Raw genomic sequence first — 16,505 nt, 5'->3', positions numbered from 1 at the left:
ATCACTAACTGAATTTGGGCACTTACTTTTAGGAATAAGCGTCAAAACAGTTGAATTGATTTCCTTTAAAATTTGCCCTGTATGAAGGAAAGAAGTAAGAGCTTCAAACACATCATTACCTACAAGATCCCAATTGTCCTGAAGAAAATAGTTGCTATAGCCATCCGGACCAGTGTGTTCTAATTTTAAAATTAAATACTTTTTCAAAAAAAAAAATTTAGAAAAAAATACGTTAGAATTTTTATATAATAAAAAAATTCTAAAATTAAAACTATCAATTTTACAAATTTATTTGATTAAATTTTAATTCTTTAATATAAATAAATTTAAAGCCAACTAAAAATTCAATTCCTTATGGTAATAAGAAGACGATAGAATGTCTAATAAAACCAAGACAGCTAAAATAATCAGTGACATCACTACCCCATGTCACATGCATGCTGAAACTCTATCTAATAATTTTGTGACATGATCAGATGATGAAAAAAAAATTGTGACATGAGAGTACAATAATTGTATGCAAATTGCATCTTAAAAACACAAATAATAATAATAATAATAATAATAATAATAATAATAATAATAATAATCATAATAAGTGGAGGATGAAACTATTAAAATTTAATAATAATAAACGTGATGTATTATTATATATTAATTAGGAATTTGCTTAAACTATGAGCAGGAACCAATTATTTTAAGTCTCCCATTATACTCTAATGATTCATAATATATTATTTTTATTAACAAAAATCTTTAATTAAAAATAACATTAAATTACAATTTTTTATACAAAATTATACTATAAAAACACAAAAGTCCTCACGTGTGCACAAAAATCTCCGTCCATGAAAAGTGAGAAGGATATATTACACAAAAATCATGAGTCTTAGGCTAAACTCTACAAAACAATATATATATATAGAATTTATTAATTATTTTTATTAAATTTATATTAATGTTATAAAAATTTTGAAATAAATATCATATTTTAATTAAATAATTTATTTATTTTGTTTAAGTTTATGTTTGTTCTAGTTTATGAATTTGTGAGTGACAACAAGAGATTATATATTATATGTTTAATGTAATATTAAATATTATACGCAGATTTTAAATTTAAGTTTCTTTCAAGTTTTTTTTTAAAAATAATAATTTGGTGCTAATTTACAGTAGATTATATTATATGTTTAATATGATATTATTCTAATAAGTAAGTTTAAGTTTAATTAAATATTTATTTAAGTTATAAAACATATAATTTTATTATTTTTAAATAATTATCATTGTAAAACATCTCAAAAATATCATATTTTAATTTGTTTAATTATTTATTATTTAAAAATAATTATCACTGTAAAATATCTGAAAAATATCTTATTTTTAATTTGTTTAATTATTAATTATTTTTAAATAATTACCATTGCAAAATATCTCAAAAATATCATATTTTAATTTTTTAATTATATATTTTATTTTATTTAAGTTTAGGTGTTTAGAAACTACGGTCAAATATAAGAATATTCTGTTAAATATAAGAATATTCCGTTAAAGTTAACCTTAAAAAAAATAAAAAACCGTTAAAATCAAGAATTTCCCTTATATACACATTTATTATATAGATATATATATATATATATATCATTTAGTAATACAATAACAACCTACAAATTTTTTAGCCAATAATATAATAATTATATATAATAACAAAATTTGCTGCCACTAAAAATACAATTACTCACAACAAATTATAACTTTTATAATAATAATTTTAGCTATAGACTTTTTATTAATGATATAAGTATAATTAATGTTTCGTTAATTTTTTTTTTTTTAGTCACAAATTTTGTTTATTGTTGAAATCGATTATTTTTTTTCTTTAATTAGTCTGTGTGAATATTATCTTCATTATTGTGAATGTGGTTTCGCTTTGTTGAAATCGATTTAATTATTAGTTCATAGAAATCTTCAAAAAGAAATAAGATATAGTGGAAATAATATTATTATGTTTTCCACATGCTATATATATATCATCATCTTTTATTTGTGTGGCACAAATTCTACAACTACGTACGTCGCACTATACTTAAAAAACATATGTATGCATGTATACCAAGAATCTTAACAAACAAAAGCAACGTAGACTAGTACTCATCATGAATAATTAATATGAATACAAAATGAAAATATTTTGTAATTAATGTATCTTGAATGAGTCGAAAAAAGAAATAGTGATCTCAATAAAGTGGTAGAGGAATAAGGAAAGCAATAGACTTTTTTGTTCTTCTTCTTTTTTTGACAAAAATAAAGTAAAAATGATATTACAATTTAATAATTTTATATGAATTATTTTGAATTAAAAATTAAAAAATAATTAAAAAAAATCATTTAGTTATATACTGTAAAAAAATTTCTCTCCACTTTGTAAGAATAAAAATTAGTAGGTCCACTAATCTTTTGTTTTCATTCATTTTTCTTTTCCAATATTTATTTTTTCTTTTGCTACTTATTACCTTTCTTTTCCAATAGGTCCCACGTACATTATAAGCACTGAGTGGGGGCAATTGAAATTACTTTAAATATTAGGGACTTTACTTTTGTTTTTCCTTACAAATAATTTATATATATATAGGGATTATTCTAATTCTGGATAATGTGTTTTGTCACATTATTTGTTTATAGTGGCTGCCTCATTTCGAGAGATGGGACTTAAACTCTCTAAAGAGTTTCATAATTGATGGTAACTTATCTTAATACTAGTTACTTAACTAGTGTTATGTTCAATAGGTAATATTCAAAATAGTCCCATATGAGATATGAGTACTTGTGAGTTATCAAATTGAGTGTTAAAACCGAAAAGTTTTTTAATAGAACTCGGTTTTGAGGAGACAAGCATTTTAGGGTAACAAAATATTGTAAGAGTTCTATCTATATATACTTAAGGGTGGTGCTGCCCCTCATGAGAATTGAAAGTTATTCTCAAGAAAGTCTATGAATGAAAAATGCACATGGCCATTAATAGTGCAAAGCGAGAAACTGGGGCTCAAGTGAACATAGCAAATGTGTGTGTTTGTTATCATTGGTTTGTTATTAAGGAAAGTTTGTTCAATGGCCAGTGCAACCAAATTTTAAACAAACTTTGTGGTAATTACACTATAGTAAAGTTCATCTATCACCTTATTCATCTATAACACGAATTTCATCTATAATAGAATTATAACACTTATTTCATCTATCACCTTATTCATTCATTGTATCATTTTTTCTACAGTTATTTTGGTTTCATTTATTTCCATTAGAACATATTATTTCTCTAACACAAAGTAAATAAATTATAATAATTGCACAAACTATTTTTCCATGATTCAGATGATATTTCTCACAATTTATTTTTGTAGGACCTACTACTCTAGCTGAAGCAAATCACCAATTAAAAATGTCAATACAAATTGTACCAAAAAATGAAATTAAAACTCCTTTTAAAACCTCTTCTACTTGTTCTTTTTTTTTTTTTTTTTTGTATTATTGTACTTTTTTTTTCTTTTGAAAACGTATTATTGTATCTTGAAAGAGAAGAAAAAATAAATTGCAATCTCAATCGAGTGGTAGATAAATAATTAAAGCAATAGACTTTTATTTATTATTATTATTTTAAAGCAATGAATCTCTTACTTTTATTCCCATTAACACAATATTCTATTTTTTGGCCCACACACGTTATATAACACACTTGGGACTGGTGACTGAAAAAATTACTTATGAAACATTGGTGGACATTTCTTTTCCAAAATAAAAAACATTATAATGGCCATTTACTTTTGTTTCCTAGTAAACATTATAGAGTAATGATATGTGCACTCAAACATTACACACGATTATGTAGCAGTTTAGCCTAGTCAATCACATTTATTAAAACTGAGACTCATTGTTTTAAGAGTAATGATATGTGCACCTAAAATATACACACAAACATTACACACAGTAATTTGGCAGCTTAACATAGTCAATCAAATTTATTAAAACTGGGACCCACTGTTTTAAAAAAGCAGTGACACGTCACTGTGTATAATATTTGGGTGCACATATCATTACTCTATATAAATATATATAAAAAGCTTTTACTGTGGGACATGTCTTTTGTCATCATCGGTAGGAACGTTTTTTATTTTGAACCATAAGATAAGGTATTACTTTAATAATGTTTTCTATAAATAAAGGGGAAACCGCAGCCTTCTCTCCAATTAAATCTCTTTCTCTCAGAGATAAACAATGGCACTACATTGTAGTGTTGTAGTTTCTTCTTCTAGTGTCTTTCCATTGTTCTTATTTTCATTTTGCTCCAATCACCAGCTCAAGCCACTGATAAAAAGGCAAGCATATATCTCATAATAAACCCTATTTTCTCTTTTCTCTTTAATTCAACTAAATTAGCTTTAATTTTATTGTATATGTATGTATATATATATGTATGCAGCCATATATTGTGTACATGGGAACACATTCGCATGGTCTGAAACCTTCCTCAGATGATCTTGAAAGAGCCACCAATTCTCATTACAACCTTCTTGGATCGTACTTAGGAAGGTAATAATCCAATCTCATACATTGTTTTTTACTCATCATAATAAAATGAAGAAGTATATAATTCTTTGGTTTTCTTGTGAAGTGAGGAAAAAGCGAAAGATGCCATCTTTTACTCGTATAATAGACATATTAATGGATTTGCTGCACTTCTTAGTAAGTCAGAAGCCGCAGAAATTCGAAGTAAGCTGACATACATAATATCATATAATTTCTATTTATTGTGAAATAATATACTTCTTTGCAAAGTATTCTTTCCAGTAGTGTAGAGCGTTTTCGAAAATGTGTTTAATATTTTTTAGATTGTCGAGTAGTTGGGATTGTTACTCTACAAAAAGAATTATTAAAAACATGTCTATTTTGCAAAACTTCTCATATGTTATATATATTTATATATATGAGTGGATTTTTAATAGTTACTATTCACGGATGGTTACTTTAATATTAATCATTAGATTAAGATGAATGATACATATTTATAGTTGATAATTAATATTTATAAAAATAAATTTTGATTTTTTCAAATTTTTAGAAAGGTTAGCTGATGAAAAACGTGTATTTATTACGAAAATATAATATTATAAATTTTTCATTTTTCAAATGCATGTCAATTTCTAAATATAGCTAGTGTTTTTCATTGGTTGGAAACATCATTAATTATGGCAAAAAAAATCAAAATTAATGTAGAAAAAAAATATTTACCTGTTGATGACTTGCTATACGAAATCATTATGACTAGTACTCATCTATGCCTAATAACCATTGATTAATTATTATTACAGAGCATCCAAATGTAGTATCGGTTTTTTTTAGCAAAGGAATGAAATTGCACACTACTCGTTCATGGGAATTTCTTGGATTGGAAAGAAAAGGTGGTCACATTCCTTCTCAATCTATTTGGACAAAAGCTCACCTTGGTGAAGATGTAATCATTGGAAACTTAGACAGTGGTAAATAATTATTTTTCCTATTATTATTATTTAATTTGGAAGACCCAATAACACATAGAAGTTCAATTCGTTTAATCATTATCTCAAAACAATTACCAATAATGCACTCTAGCTAAGATTTATATAAAAGAGAGTAGAAAATAATACAACGAGTGATGGCTTGGATAATGTCTCATCATTAGTGATTAGAAAATAATAATAATAGTGACACGAAGAAGAAAACGAAGCATTTATAGCACGTGTGTAAAAGAGTAGTACTGTATATGTTGGTAGGTGTTTGGCATGAATCAAAGAGTTTTAGTGAGTATGAAGGCATTGGACCAATTCCATCAAAGTGGAACGGAATCTGTCAACCGGTCGTTAAAGATAAAGTTCAATGTAATAGGTTCGTTCCCATTTTTCCACTTCTTCTTTCTTTCATTATTTTTTTTATTTTTATTTTTTGCAGGCCTTGGATTCTTTGTAATAGAAGACATTTATATGTATATAAATATCGGTGAATTTTCTTGTAGGGGCTTCATTTTAAGCCCTACTGGTAGGGCTCTCAGTATTCTTAACCTGTGAATAGTTTTTAGCGCGACTTTTTTTTATGACTGTGTATATTGTAGCTATTTAGAGCATCTTGCAAATTTTCAGAAAATTCTGAATAGTTTACGGTACCAAAAACTAGATTCAAACATGTTATTTCACGCGTGACTAATTTTTTTTATGCCCGTGGAAAACAACATGTGTAAACCTAGTTTTCGATTCTGTAAACTATTTGAAATTTTCTGAAAGTTTGCAGGATACTCTAAATAGCTAAAATATACACGATTATAAAAAAAAGTCGCGCCGAAAACTGTTTACGGGTCGAGAAATATTGAAAGCAAGTAAGACTTAAAGTGGGAGCCACTGTAAACAAAAATTTAATATATATATATATATTCGTAAAGCAAAAAAAGCAATAGAGATTTAAAAACTGGACAAATACTTTAGAAAAAGAAGAAAGAAAATTATAAATTATATTGGATAGTGGTGGGTCATATTATAATGTAATAGGTTCGTTCTCATCTCTCCACTTCTTCTTTTTTTCATTATTTTTTATTTTTATTTGTATTTTTTACATGCCTTGGATTCTTTGTGATAGAAGACATTTATATGTATATAAATATATATATTCATAAATAAAAGCAATAGAGATATAAAAACTTTAGGACAAATACTTTTGAAAAAGAAGAAAGAAAATTATAAATTATTTATTAGATAGTGGTGCGGTCATATTATAATCATACTTGTTTACTCTAATTGATAAAACATATTATGCCACGTGTTTTTTTTTTTTGTGGTGGTAAGGATGCCACTTCCTTGGTCAACAAGTCAACTATCATAAAATAATAATATAATTAAAAGAAAAGGATGAGGATTAAATATCAGATACACCAAGTGTTTCCAAAAATTAGGGTCAATAAGTCAACTACCATAAAATAATATAGTTAAAAGAAAAGGATTCAAAAGGAACTATACTAAAATATCATACGAATTTTAGTATGATTTATATATATATAAATATTGTGCTGGTGGTTTATTCTTAACCATGTATAAAAATATATTATTTTTTTTGCCTTTACCGTAGGACGTTATCTATTTTCAATGCCTCAAACATTATAACCCAATTTTTTTATATGATATGGTATATAATAGTTATAATAGATATTTTATTAATTTTTTAGAAATTTTAAATAATTTATAATGCCGAAATCAAACAGTCAGTTGCACTATAAGTGTTTAATTTTTTTATACGAATAGAAAACAGACTATATAAATCTGATTTCAGCACTATGTAAATTTTTCAAAAATTAGCAAAAAAAACCTGCTATAACTATCATGTATGCTGTAAACAAACAAAAAATTAAGTTAAAAGTACTGAATAGAAAACGCCCGAACGGTATGGGCGGCAAAATGATGCCCTTGAGAAGCTCCTATATATATATATATATATATGTGTATATAATGCATGGAAGTACTATGTATATCTTCTTAAAGAGTAATTTGTACTTATCACTTTTAGCACTTTTGTTATTCTAAATTATGGCATTTAAATGATAAGCTCATCACTAAGCAAAATGCTACTAAGCACAATTTTGCATTTTTTTTTATACTTTGATAATGCTAATCTTCTCCATCTTCGATCGTTGTTCAGAAAGCTAATAGGAGCAAGGTACTTTAACAAAGGTTATATTGCTCATCTAAAGACCATGAACGCCTCTTCCATTCCACCTGAGGTACGTAAGGAAAACCTATTCACTAGTCGAGACAACAATGGACATGGGACTCATACTCTTTCCACGGCTGGGGGTGGCTTTGTTTCTGGAGCAAATTTGTTCGGCAATGGGAATGGAACTGCAAAGGGTGGATCTCCCAAAGCTCGCGTGGCCGCTTATAAGGTGTGTTGGCCGCCACTCGATGAAAACTCGTGCTTCGACGCTGATGTTATGGCTGGATTCGAAGCTGCAATAAGTGATGGTGTTGACATAATTTCGGCCTCCGTTGGTGGTCCACCTATTGAATTTTTTGATGACTCGTCTTCAATAGGGAGTTTTCATGCTGTTATGAACAACATTGTTGTGGTTGCCTCAGCTGGCAATGAAGGACCTGATCCAAAGACGGTAAGTAATTTATCACCGTGGATGGTAACAGTAGCTGCTAGCACAATTGACCGTGAGTTCAATAGTTATGTTTCGCTTGGCAACAAAAAACATCTTAAGGTAAAAGTACATCCTTAAATCTCTCAAGGTTTGATTATGCTTTATGAAAAAAAAAATCGTATTGTAATAATAATCAATAAGTGTATGCTGTAATATATAATGACAGGGAGTAAGTCTTTCTTCAAGTGGCTTGCCATCTCAAAAGTTTTATCCGTTGATCTATGGGTCAGATGCAAAAGCTACAAATGTGAAAAATTCTTTGCTAGCGTAAGTATAGTATAATGAATCTTGTAAGACACAACATTATATAAATATATATAGGAAAGTTTTCACTTTAAGTCCTATGTTCTCGATCAAGAACAGTTTTCGGTACGATTTTTTTATGATCGTGTATATTGTAGCTATTTAGAGCATACTAGAAATTTTAAGAAAATTCTAAATAATTTACAGTACCAAAAACTAAGTTCAAACATGTTGTTGCACGCATGACTAATTTTTTTTATGCGCGTGAAAAGCAACTAGTTTTCGGTATTGTAAATTACTCAGAATTTTCTGAAAATTTGCAAGATGCTCTAAACAACTACAATATACACGGTCATAAAAAAATCGTGTCGAAAATTATTCACAGGTCAAGAACACTGAAGAATCCTACCAATAGCACTTAAAGTGAAGCCCTATAAAAAAATTCTCCTATATATATATATATATATAGTTGGACTATATAGAAAGTAGAGACACGAATACTAAAGAGTTGTATGTTTTATCCAGACAATTCTGTAGGCCTAAAAGCCTTGATCCAAAGAAGGTAAAGGGAAAGATCTTGGTTTGTCTTGTTGGGGATGAAATTTCAACACTTGAAAAGGGTCATCAAGCTTCTCTTGCGGGTGCTGTTGGAATGATTCTAGTTAATCATGTTTTAATTGGGAATGAAATCACTCCAGAGTCTCATGTGCTCCCTACATCTCATCTCAATGTCACTCAAGGAAAATTTATATTTGAATACCTCAACACCACTAAGTACTAATCAATAATATATCTAATTAAGTTGGTTCTTTTTCGTTGTTATACAATTAATAGAATAAATCTCATGACTTGACTTATGATATTTTTGTGAATATATATATACATATAGGGCACCTATGGCTTACATGACTCGACCAAAGACTGAAGTAGGAGTAAAGCCAGCCCCATTTATAGCTTCATTCTCATCAAGAGGACCTAACCTCATTCAACCAGCTTTGCTCAAGGTTTTTATTTACTAATTCTCTTCTTATTATTCAAATATATTTATTTATTTATTTCTCTTACATATACAGCCAGATATCACAGCACCAGGAGTCCATATTATTGCTGCATATAGTGAATCTATTGGACCAACTGATGAACTATTCGATAAGCGTCGAGTCCAATTCAACGTAATCTCTGGAACTTCAATGTCATGCCCTCATGTTTCTGGGATCGTTGGCCTTCTCAAAACCCTTCATCCAGATTGGAGTCCAGCTGCAATTCATTCAGCCATAATGACTACGGGTATATATAAATAGGACAATTCTTCTGTAGTGGTTTCACTTTAAGCACCAGTAGCTTTATTGGTGGGGCTCTCAGTGTTTCTTCACCAGTGAACACTTTTTGGCCTAATTTTTTTTTATGACCGTGTATATTGTAGTTGTTTAGAGCATCCTGCAAATTTTCAGAAATTTCCGAATAGTTTACAATACCGAAAACTAGGTTCAAACATGTTACTTTTCACGCGCATAAAAAAAATTAATCACGCGTGCAACAATATGTTTGAATCTAGTTTTCGGTATTGTAAACTATTCGGAATTTTCTGAAAATTTGCAGGATGCTCTAAATATCAACAATATACATAGTCATAAAAAAAATCGCGCCAAAAACTATTCACAGATCTAGAACACTAAGAGCCCTACCTATCATTAAGATTTAAAGTAAAGCCCTGTAACAAAATTCCCCGGATTCCTTATTAATTCTGATCACTAAACTAATTATCTATTTGCAGCAAGAGTTCAAGACAACAACAAGGGGCCCATGTTGGACTGGAACATGAAAAAAGCAACACCATTTCAATATGGTTCAGGTCACATCCAACCAAATCGAGCTATGGACCCTGGACTTGTCTATGACAGAACTACTGATGATTATTTGAACTTTCTATGTGCTCAGGGCTACAATGAAACATTGGTTAAGCTTTTCTACAATAAACCATATAAATGTTCCAAATCATTCACTCTAGCCAACTTCAACTACCCTTCCATTGCTGTTACTAATCTTAGTTCACAGTACTCAGTGACAATTACTAGAAGAGTTAAGAATGTCGGCCCACCAAGCACCTACAAGGCATATGTGAGAGCCCCAGCTGGAGTTTCCATTTATGTTAAGCCCAGAAGCTTGCAATTTAGCAATGTTGGTGAAGAAAAGAAGTTTGAGATTATTTTAAAGCCAAAAGTTGTTGGGAATAATAATAATAAGCCTAAAGACTACGTGTTTGGACAATTGAAATGGTCAGATGGGAAGCGTTACGTTAGAAGTCCTATAGTAGTCAAGTATTAATAAAGAAAAGCCGGAGAAAATAGTATGGCAAGTACAATGTTTATATTTTATGTCATATTAATTTAATATAATTATTGATACTAGAAATATTCTAGTAGTAATAAAAATTATTCCAAGAATATAATTGGAGTGATCATTTTGATGACATATACTATGAATAATTTGTTTATCCAGCCTCCATCCACTACAAATAAATGCCACTTTATTTTTTAGTCACAATATATATTTTGTTTAAATAATTAATTTATCTATTCATAGTTTTTAACTTTTTTGACAAAACATGAGGTCTAAAAGTTATTTTTAAAAATAAAGGATCCAAACGGGTAATCGGCAAGAATAACCCGTACACAAAACATAAATTTTCTTATTCATAATTTAAACTTATTATAAAAAAAAATTGTGAATAAACACCATAATGGAAAAAAAAAACTACAGTGAAGACGCCCTCATGTATCCATAAATGAAATATTTATGAATTTAAGACTAAGTTAAGTGTGTAATTAAGTGTGAGTGAGTCATGGCAAACCTAGGCTCTTATTCTAGTTGATTGAAACGTGTGAGTGAGTATTATTCAAAAGTAAAAGTACGAATAATGGAGTGAAATTGTGAGAAAAACAAATATAAATTTAATTAAAAAAAAAAGTGAATAATGTATGTTGTTGTCAGTTGGAGAGTATTGAGTCTTGGTTGATCATTTTTGTTATTATATAAAGTAAAGATTTTTGGCATAAAGGCCCCCTAAGTTTGACTTTATTTGGCAATTTAGTCCCTAAGAAAAAAATTGGCAATTAAGTCATTATTATTATTGTTGTACAAAATTCTTCGTTTTTAAATTTTTTATTTTTCATATGTGTAAAAATATTTGGAGGTGTAATATATTTTGAAAAATATCAAAATTATCTATAAAAAAAACTTAGATTTTAGTTAAAAATTAACTGAAGTGACTTAATAGTTACTGTTTTTGAAACTTAATAAGGACTTGATTACCAAAAAAATATTTATCAAGTACTAAATTAATATATAATACTAGATTGACATGTATAATGTAACAAAGTGATAGTGAAGACAAAAAAGATAAGATAGCATAATTGAAAAGGGTAAAGTATATTACTTGTTGGTTCGTGAATCATTCCACTTCGATCCACATGCAAAGCTACACTCTTTATCCGAGTAGTGAGTAAAAAGTAAATAAATAAAATAGAATGGTCAAAATAAATAATGAAAATGGACAAATAGTTCTCATTGTAAGATATGAGATTAATGAAAAGTGGTAAAAGAAAATGCCAACAGATTCCAAAATTATGCAGGGAAAGAATGAAAATAAAAAAAGACAAAAGAAAAAGTGACACCTGTCAAGGATTGGACCATTTTTTGTGTGGCTTTTGAAAACATAATTTTTTTTTGATAATTTTGATAACACATAAAATTGATTGGACCATTTGTGTGAAGATTATTTCCATGGATAGTATTGTCAGTTTGTGATTGTTTTGCGTTTTCCCAACGTTGTTATAACAAAAATTTCTGTCCTTTTTTTAATTTATGTTATTCATTATTCGTATAATTGCAATACATTTAGCCATGGATCATTTTGCAAATAAAATTAAATTAATTTAAATAATTATTAAATTATTTTGCAAGTAATTTAAAGCATGCCTCTTCGTGCAAATTAGGATGTATACCCTATTTTAGAATATTTATATTTGAGTTTTACCTGGATCTTTAAATCATCAAATATATATCCAAATTTATAATTAATTAAGTACCCATTGTATACTCTCACTTTTCATTTACAACCTAAAATCTTCAAACACTTCAAAATATGTTCAAATATGTTAAATATAACAAACATTGTATTATTGCATTAAAAGATGAGAGAAAATTGTATACTAATCAATATAAATGAGGGTCTCGTGTTCAATATTTGTACAATCGAAATTGGGTAAAAATTTAAATAAAATTGGTCAATGTTTATGACTAAGTTAATAATAAATTCGACATTATCAAAATTTTCCTTTATATTTAGATTCACTCAATAAAAGACTCGTGAACTAGATAACATTGAACCACGATAAAAAACTTGATTTCCTTTTCTTGTTCAAACTTGCATTAAAAATATTCTTTTAGGGTAGACAACGAGATCTTGAACAAAATTTTATTTAAATGCACTCAACGGGATCTTTAAGGATACGCAATGTGCGGCCCTAAAAACATTCATTTAGGGCTTGTAACAAGTGCCCTAAAAACATTATTTTAGTTGTGCGCCATAAAAAACTTTACTTTTTAAGACTCTGTCATAGAGAGCGCACAATGCAAGCTCTAAAAACCCTTTTTTTTTTATAGTAGTGTGATTGAGCACCTTAAGCCCCCCGATAACTTGGGGGCACACGAGATATAAGGCACAAACAAAGCATATGAAAATATGTAAACAGATGAGCAAAATCAATGAAAGCATGAAAAACATTGAAGAGTATAAAGTGTTATATTAGGTTCGGTTATACGAGCTATGTATTTTAATATGCAAATATTAAAAGTACTAATTAATAAGATTATATTTACACCATAAGCAAAACTGCTCGAATGTAATTAAAAACTTAAAAGGAAAATTGCATCAAGCAGTCTGTTGTCTCACCAGGTGAACGCTAGTCGGCGGCAGTATCAGCTTCACCCTCAGCATATTAAAACCAGTGGCCAAAGAAATCTTTTCATTTGGAGAAGCAGGATGGTCATTCTCCTCGACAAAAATAGCAGCACATTTCTCCAACTCAGCTTGCTTTACATGTTCGGGAAGATAATCAAAATTAGCATGTTGATTACGCTTCCAAAACATATAAAAGCAGTTGAAAGTAGCCATTTTAAAGTGCTCCAGGTTGCTTTTGTTGTATGTCCTGGTCGAGAGTCGTTATCTTATGATCCAGCTCGAAAACTCTCTTCCCCGGCTTGTTCGACTCCTCTCGACTCTCTGTGAGCTCCTTCTCAAACTTCAAGGCTTCGTCTTTGTTTGTTTTGGCGATGCATCTAGCCTTTTCCAATGATCCCTTAGCTTTTTCTAGGCCATCAAACACCTGCTTCTTTTCCACGACCACTACCTCTTTCTCCTCGGCAAGCTTCTTGATTGTTCTCTTTGACTAGGCTTTTTCAACTCCCCTCCAACCGTTATTAAGAGTGAAGGAGAGCCTTCTTTTCAAATGTAAAATGTATTATTTACTGTGCTGGCAAAAGTTATTATTCTTGTAATGTTAGTATTATTTTGCTAACCATCAGACTAAAATTATCTCCAATAAAAAGATAGATAAAATCTCACATTAAGAAATTGTATGTTGAAAGATAGAGCTAATACGTACCAACTTGTAGAATATGCAGTATTCATTTTTTTTATTATTGTGTCTTGAAAGAGAAGAAAAAAGAACTTGCTATCTCAATCGAGTGGATAAATAATGAAAGCAATAGACTTTTATTTTCAAAAAAAAAAAAAAAAACCAAAGGACTTTTCTTCCCATTAACACAATAATATTCTATTTTTTGACCCACACACGTTTAACACTTGAGAACCATTGTGGACATTTCCTTTTGTTTTCTTCTTTCTAAAGATAGATAGGTGTGAACCAATATTTTAAAGTGGGCAAAGGTACCAACAATGAAGTGTCTTGTCGTAATAATTACACACTCCAAACTCTTCTGTTATCTTTTTCTTAATGAAAAATATCACCAGCACCCTTATTTACACTATTCTCCACACACACACACTGACAAATAAAGTTAGACACTACAAGAAAACAAGCTTTTGCAGGCACAATTCGTAATGGTGCCGGCAAAAAAAATCATTACCGGCGCAAGTGGTAAAATGTGCCGGCAAAAACTAGGTCATTTGCCGGTGTTCATTTGCACCGGCAAATGTCACTTTTGCTGACCCAAGTTGGAATTGTACCAATAATTCCGACTTGCGCCGGAAAATTTTTATCAGAAATTGGTAATTTAAAAAGAAGATACTTTCGCTGGCGCATTTCACCTAACGCGCCGGCAAAAGTCAACGTGAATATTAAATTGATGCACGTTTTTAAAGAGGTAGGTGGCCAGACTTTTGCCGGCGCGTTTTGCTGCGTCGGAAAAAGTATACTTATTTAAACGGTGTCGTTTTGCATTAGGGTTTTCTGATAGACTTTTGCCGGCGCATTTTTATTGCCGGTGCAATGAAACACGCTGGCAAAAGTCATAACGATATACCATAGCCACCCGAGCCTTCTTCCCCATTTTTGCAATTTTCAATTTTCTCTTCCCTTTCTTCCCCTTCTTCCCTTCTTCAACGGCACCACTACCACCCCCACCCTCCACCACCCCCACCAGTCGCACCCCAAGCCCACCCCACCCCGACGACAGCCTGTGCCCAGCCCACCCACCCGGACAGCACCCCACCCCACCCCGACAGCCACCCCACCCCACCCGAGCCCCCACCCCGACGCCACCGCGAGCCCACCACTACCGCCCTCCTCCTCCTCCAAGCTACCTCCTAAGGTAAGTTTTATAGTATAGTTTTGTATTTTATTTTATTTTATTTATGTATTGAATTTATTTATTTTTTGTTTTCTATGGAGTTCCCGAGCCACTGTCGGAGCAGTGGGAGCGAAGCCACTGTCGGAGCGGAGCCACTTCACCCACTGTAATATTTTTATTTTTCATTTACTATTTTTAAGTTATTTTTATAATATATGGATTTTGTATTTATTAATTTTTTTTTGTGAAATTAAAAAAATAGATTTGAATATGTATTTTTTATTTATTTTAATGCTTTATATGTATTTGTATATTTTTGCTTGTTAATATTTATTATATTGTATGTTGTGATATATGTATTTTAGTTAAAGTATGAACTTAAAAAAATCAGATTAATAATGTATGTTTATATTTTTAAATTGTTTTATATTAAATGTGATATGTTTGTAAATATGTATTTAATAATTTTTTTTTTGTATTAATAAAAAAATTAGTTTTGGTATATGTTTTTTTGTGGTTAAATATTTGTATATATGTAAATTGATGTATTTGATAATGTATATATATGTTTTGTATGATCTGGGAATATTCTGGTTATATATGTGTTTAATTTGTAGGTTTTTAAATTTTTGGGATAGTTTAAAATATAGTCGTTATGCTGCCCAAATTATGTTAGGGTTAGTAAAATTAATAAAATTTTAATAATTAATTAAATAAAAGTTTAAGTATAATTAAAAAATACATCAAAAAATTAATTTTTAACTATAATTTAAAAAAAATAAAATTACCAATCATAATAATTAACAATTAATTTTAACATTAATATTCAATGTTTTGTAATTGAAAAAAGTTAAAAATACAAATGATTTAATAAAATATAAATATAATAAAATTGTTATTGATTAAGTAAATAATCAAATTCGAATTGAAGAATTTAATAAAAAATTACAAAATGAAATTAATGTATAATTAAATTAATTTTAAAATAAAAGTAATAAATAAGTAAATGATTTAAAAAATTGTAATAATTAATAATTAGCTACATTTTCTTTTGTAAATATAAATGATTATACTTGCCATAGATAGAATATTATTATCACTTAGTGATAATTAGGGAGACAAACAGTCATGAAATATTTTGACTATCATTTCCCTCATTTTAAGATAATTATTAATATTTTCTTAATTATTTCGCTTAAAGATGGTGAGCGACAGAAGCTGGATGAGTGCGAGG

The 16,505-nt window shown here is 29.2% G+C and overlaps 1 protein-coding gene across 2 annotated transcripts; it reads left to right on the top strand.

Annotated features, from left to right (window-relative positions):
* The first annotated feature begins 4,224 nt into the window (after positions 1-4,224).
* LOC133783463 (subtilisin-like protease SBT5.4) lies at positions 4,225-10,930 on the top strand. Of its 2 annotated transcripts, XM_062223096.1 has the most exons (11): positions 4,225-4,370; positions 4,475-4,584; positions 4,667-4,764; positions 5,364-5,531; positions 5,805-5,916; positions 7,711-8,275; positions 8,382-8,482; positions 8,984-9,232; positions 9,348-9,462; positions 9,532-9,745; positions 10,233-10,930. In XM_062223096.1, exons 2-11 carry the CDS (start codon positions 4,490-4,492, stop codon positions 10,781-10,783), a joined length of 2,268 nt encoding a protein of 755 aa, XP_062079080.1. In that variant the 5' UTR covers positions 4,225-4,370; positions 4,475-4,489; the 3' UTR covers positions 10,784-10,930. The 2 variants fall into 2 exon arrangements, with proteins under 2 accessions (XP_062079080.1, XP_062079079.1); XM_062223095.1 differs by lacking the exon at positions 4,225-4,370 and having other exon boundaries at positions 4,469-4,584.
* Positions 10,931-16,505: the final 5,575 nt, after the last annotated feature.

The sequence above is a fragment of the Humulus lupulus genome, chromosome 6, assembly GCF_963169125.1.
Source record: "Humulus lupulus chromosome 6, drHumLupu1.1, whole genome shotgun sequence".
Lineage (NCBI taxonomy): Eukaryota > Viridiplantae > Streptophyta > Magnoliopsida > Rosales > Cannabaceae > Humulus > Humulus lupulus.
This window is presented reverse-complemented; position numbering and strand designations above follow the sequence as displayed.

Excerpts from the sequence above, each read along its gene's own strand:
- LOC133783463 (XM_062223095.1), top strand. The coding sequence starts at position 4,469 with ATGCAGCCATATATTGTGTACATGGGAACACATTCGCATGGTCTGAAA. Across the intron at positions 4,765-5,363 it reads AGAAGCCGCAGAAATTCGAA|AGCATCCAAATGTAGTATCG; the intron begins GTAAGCTGACAT and ends TTATTATTACAG. Across the intron at positions 5,917-7,710 it reads GATAAAGTTCAATGTAATAG|AAAGCTAATAGGAGCAAGGT; the intron begins GTTCGTTCCCAT and ends ATCGTTGTTCAG.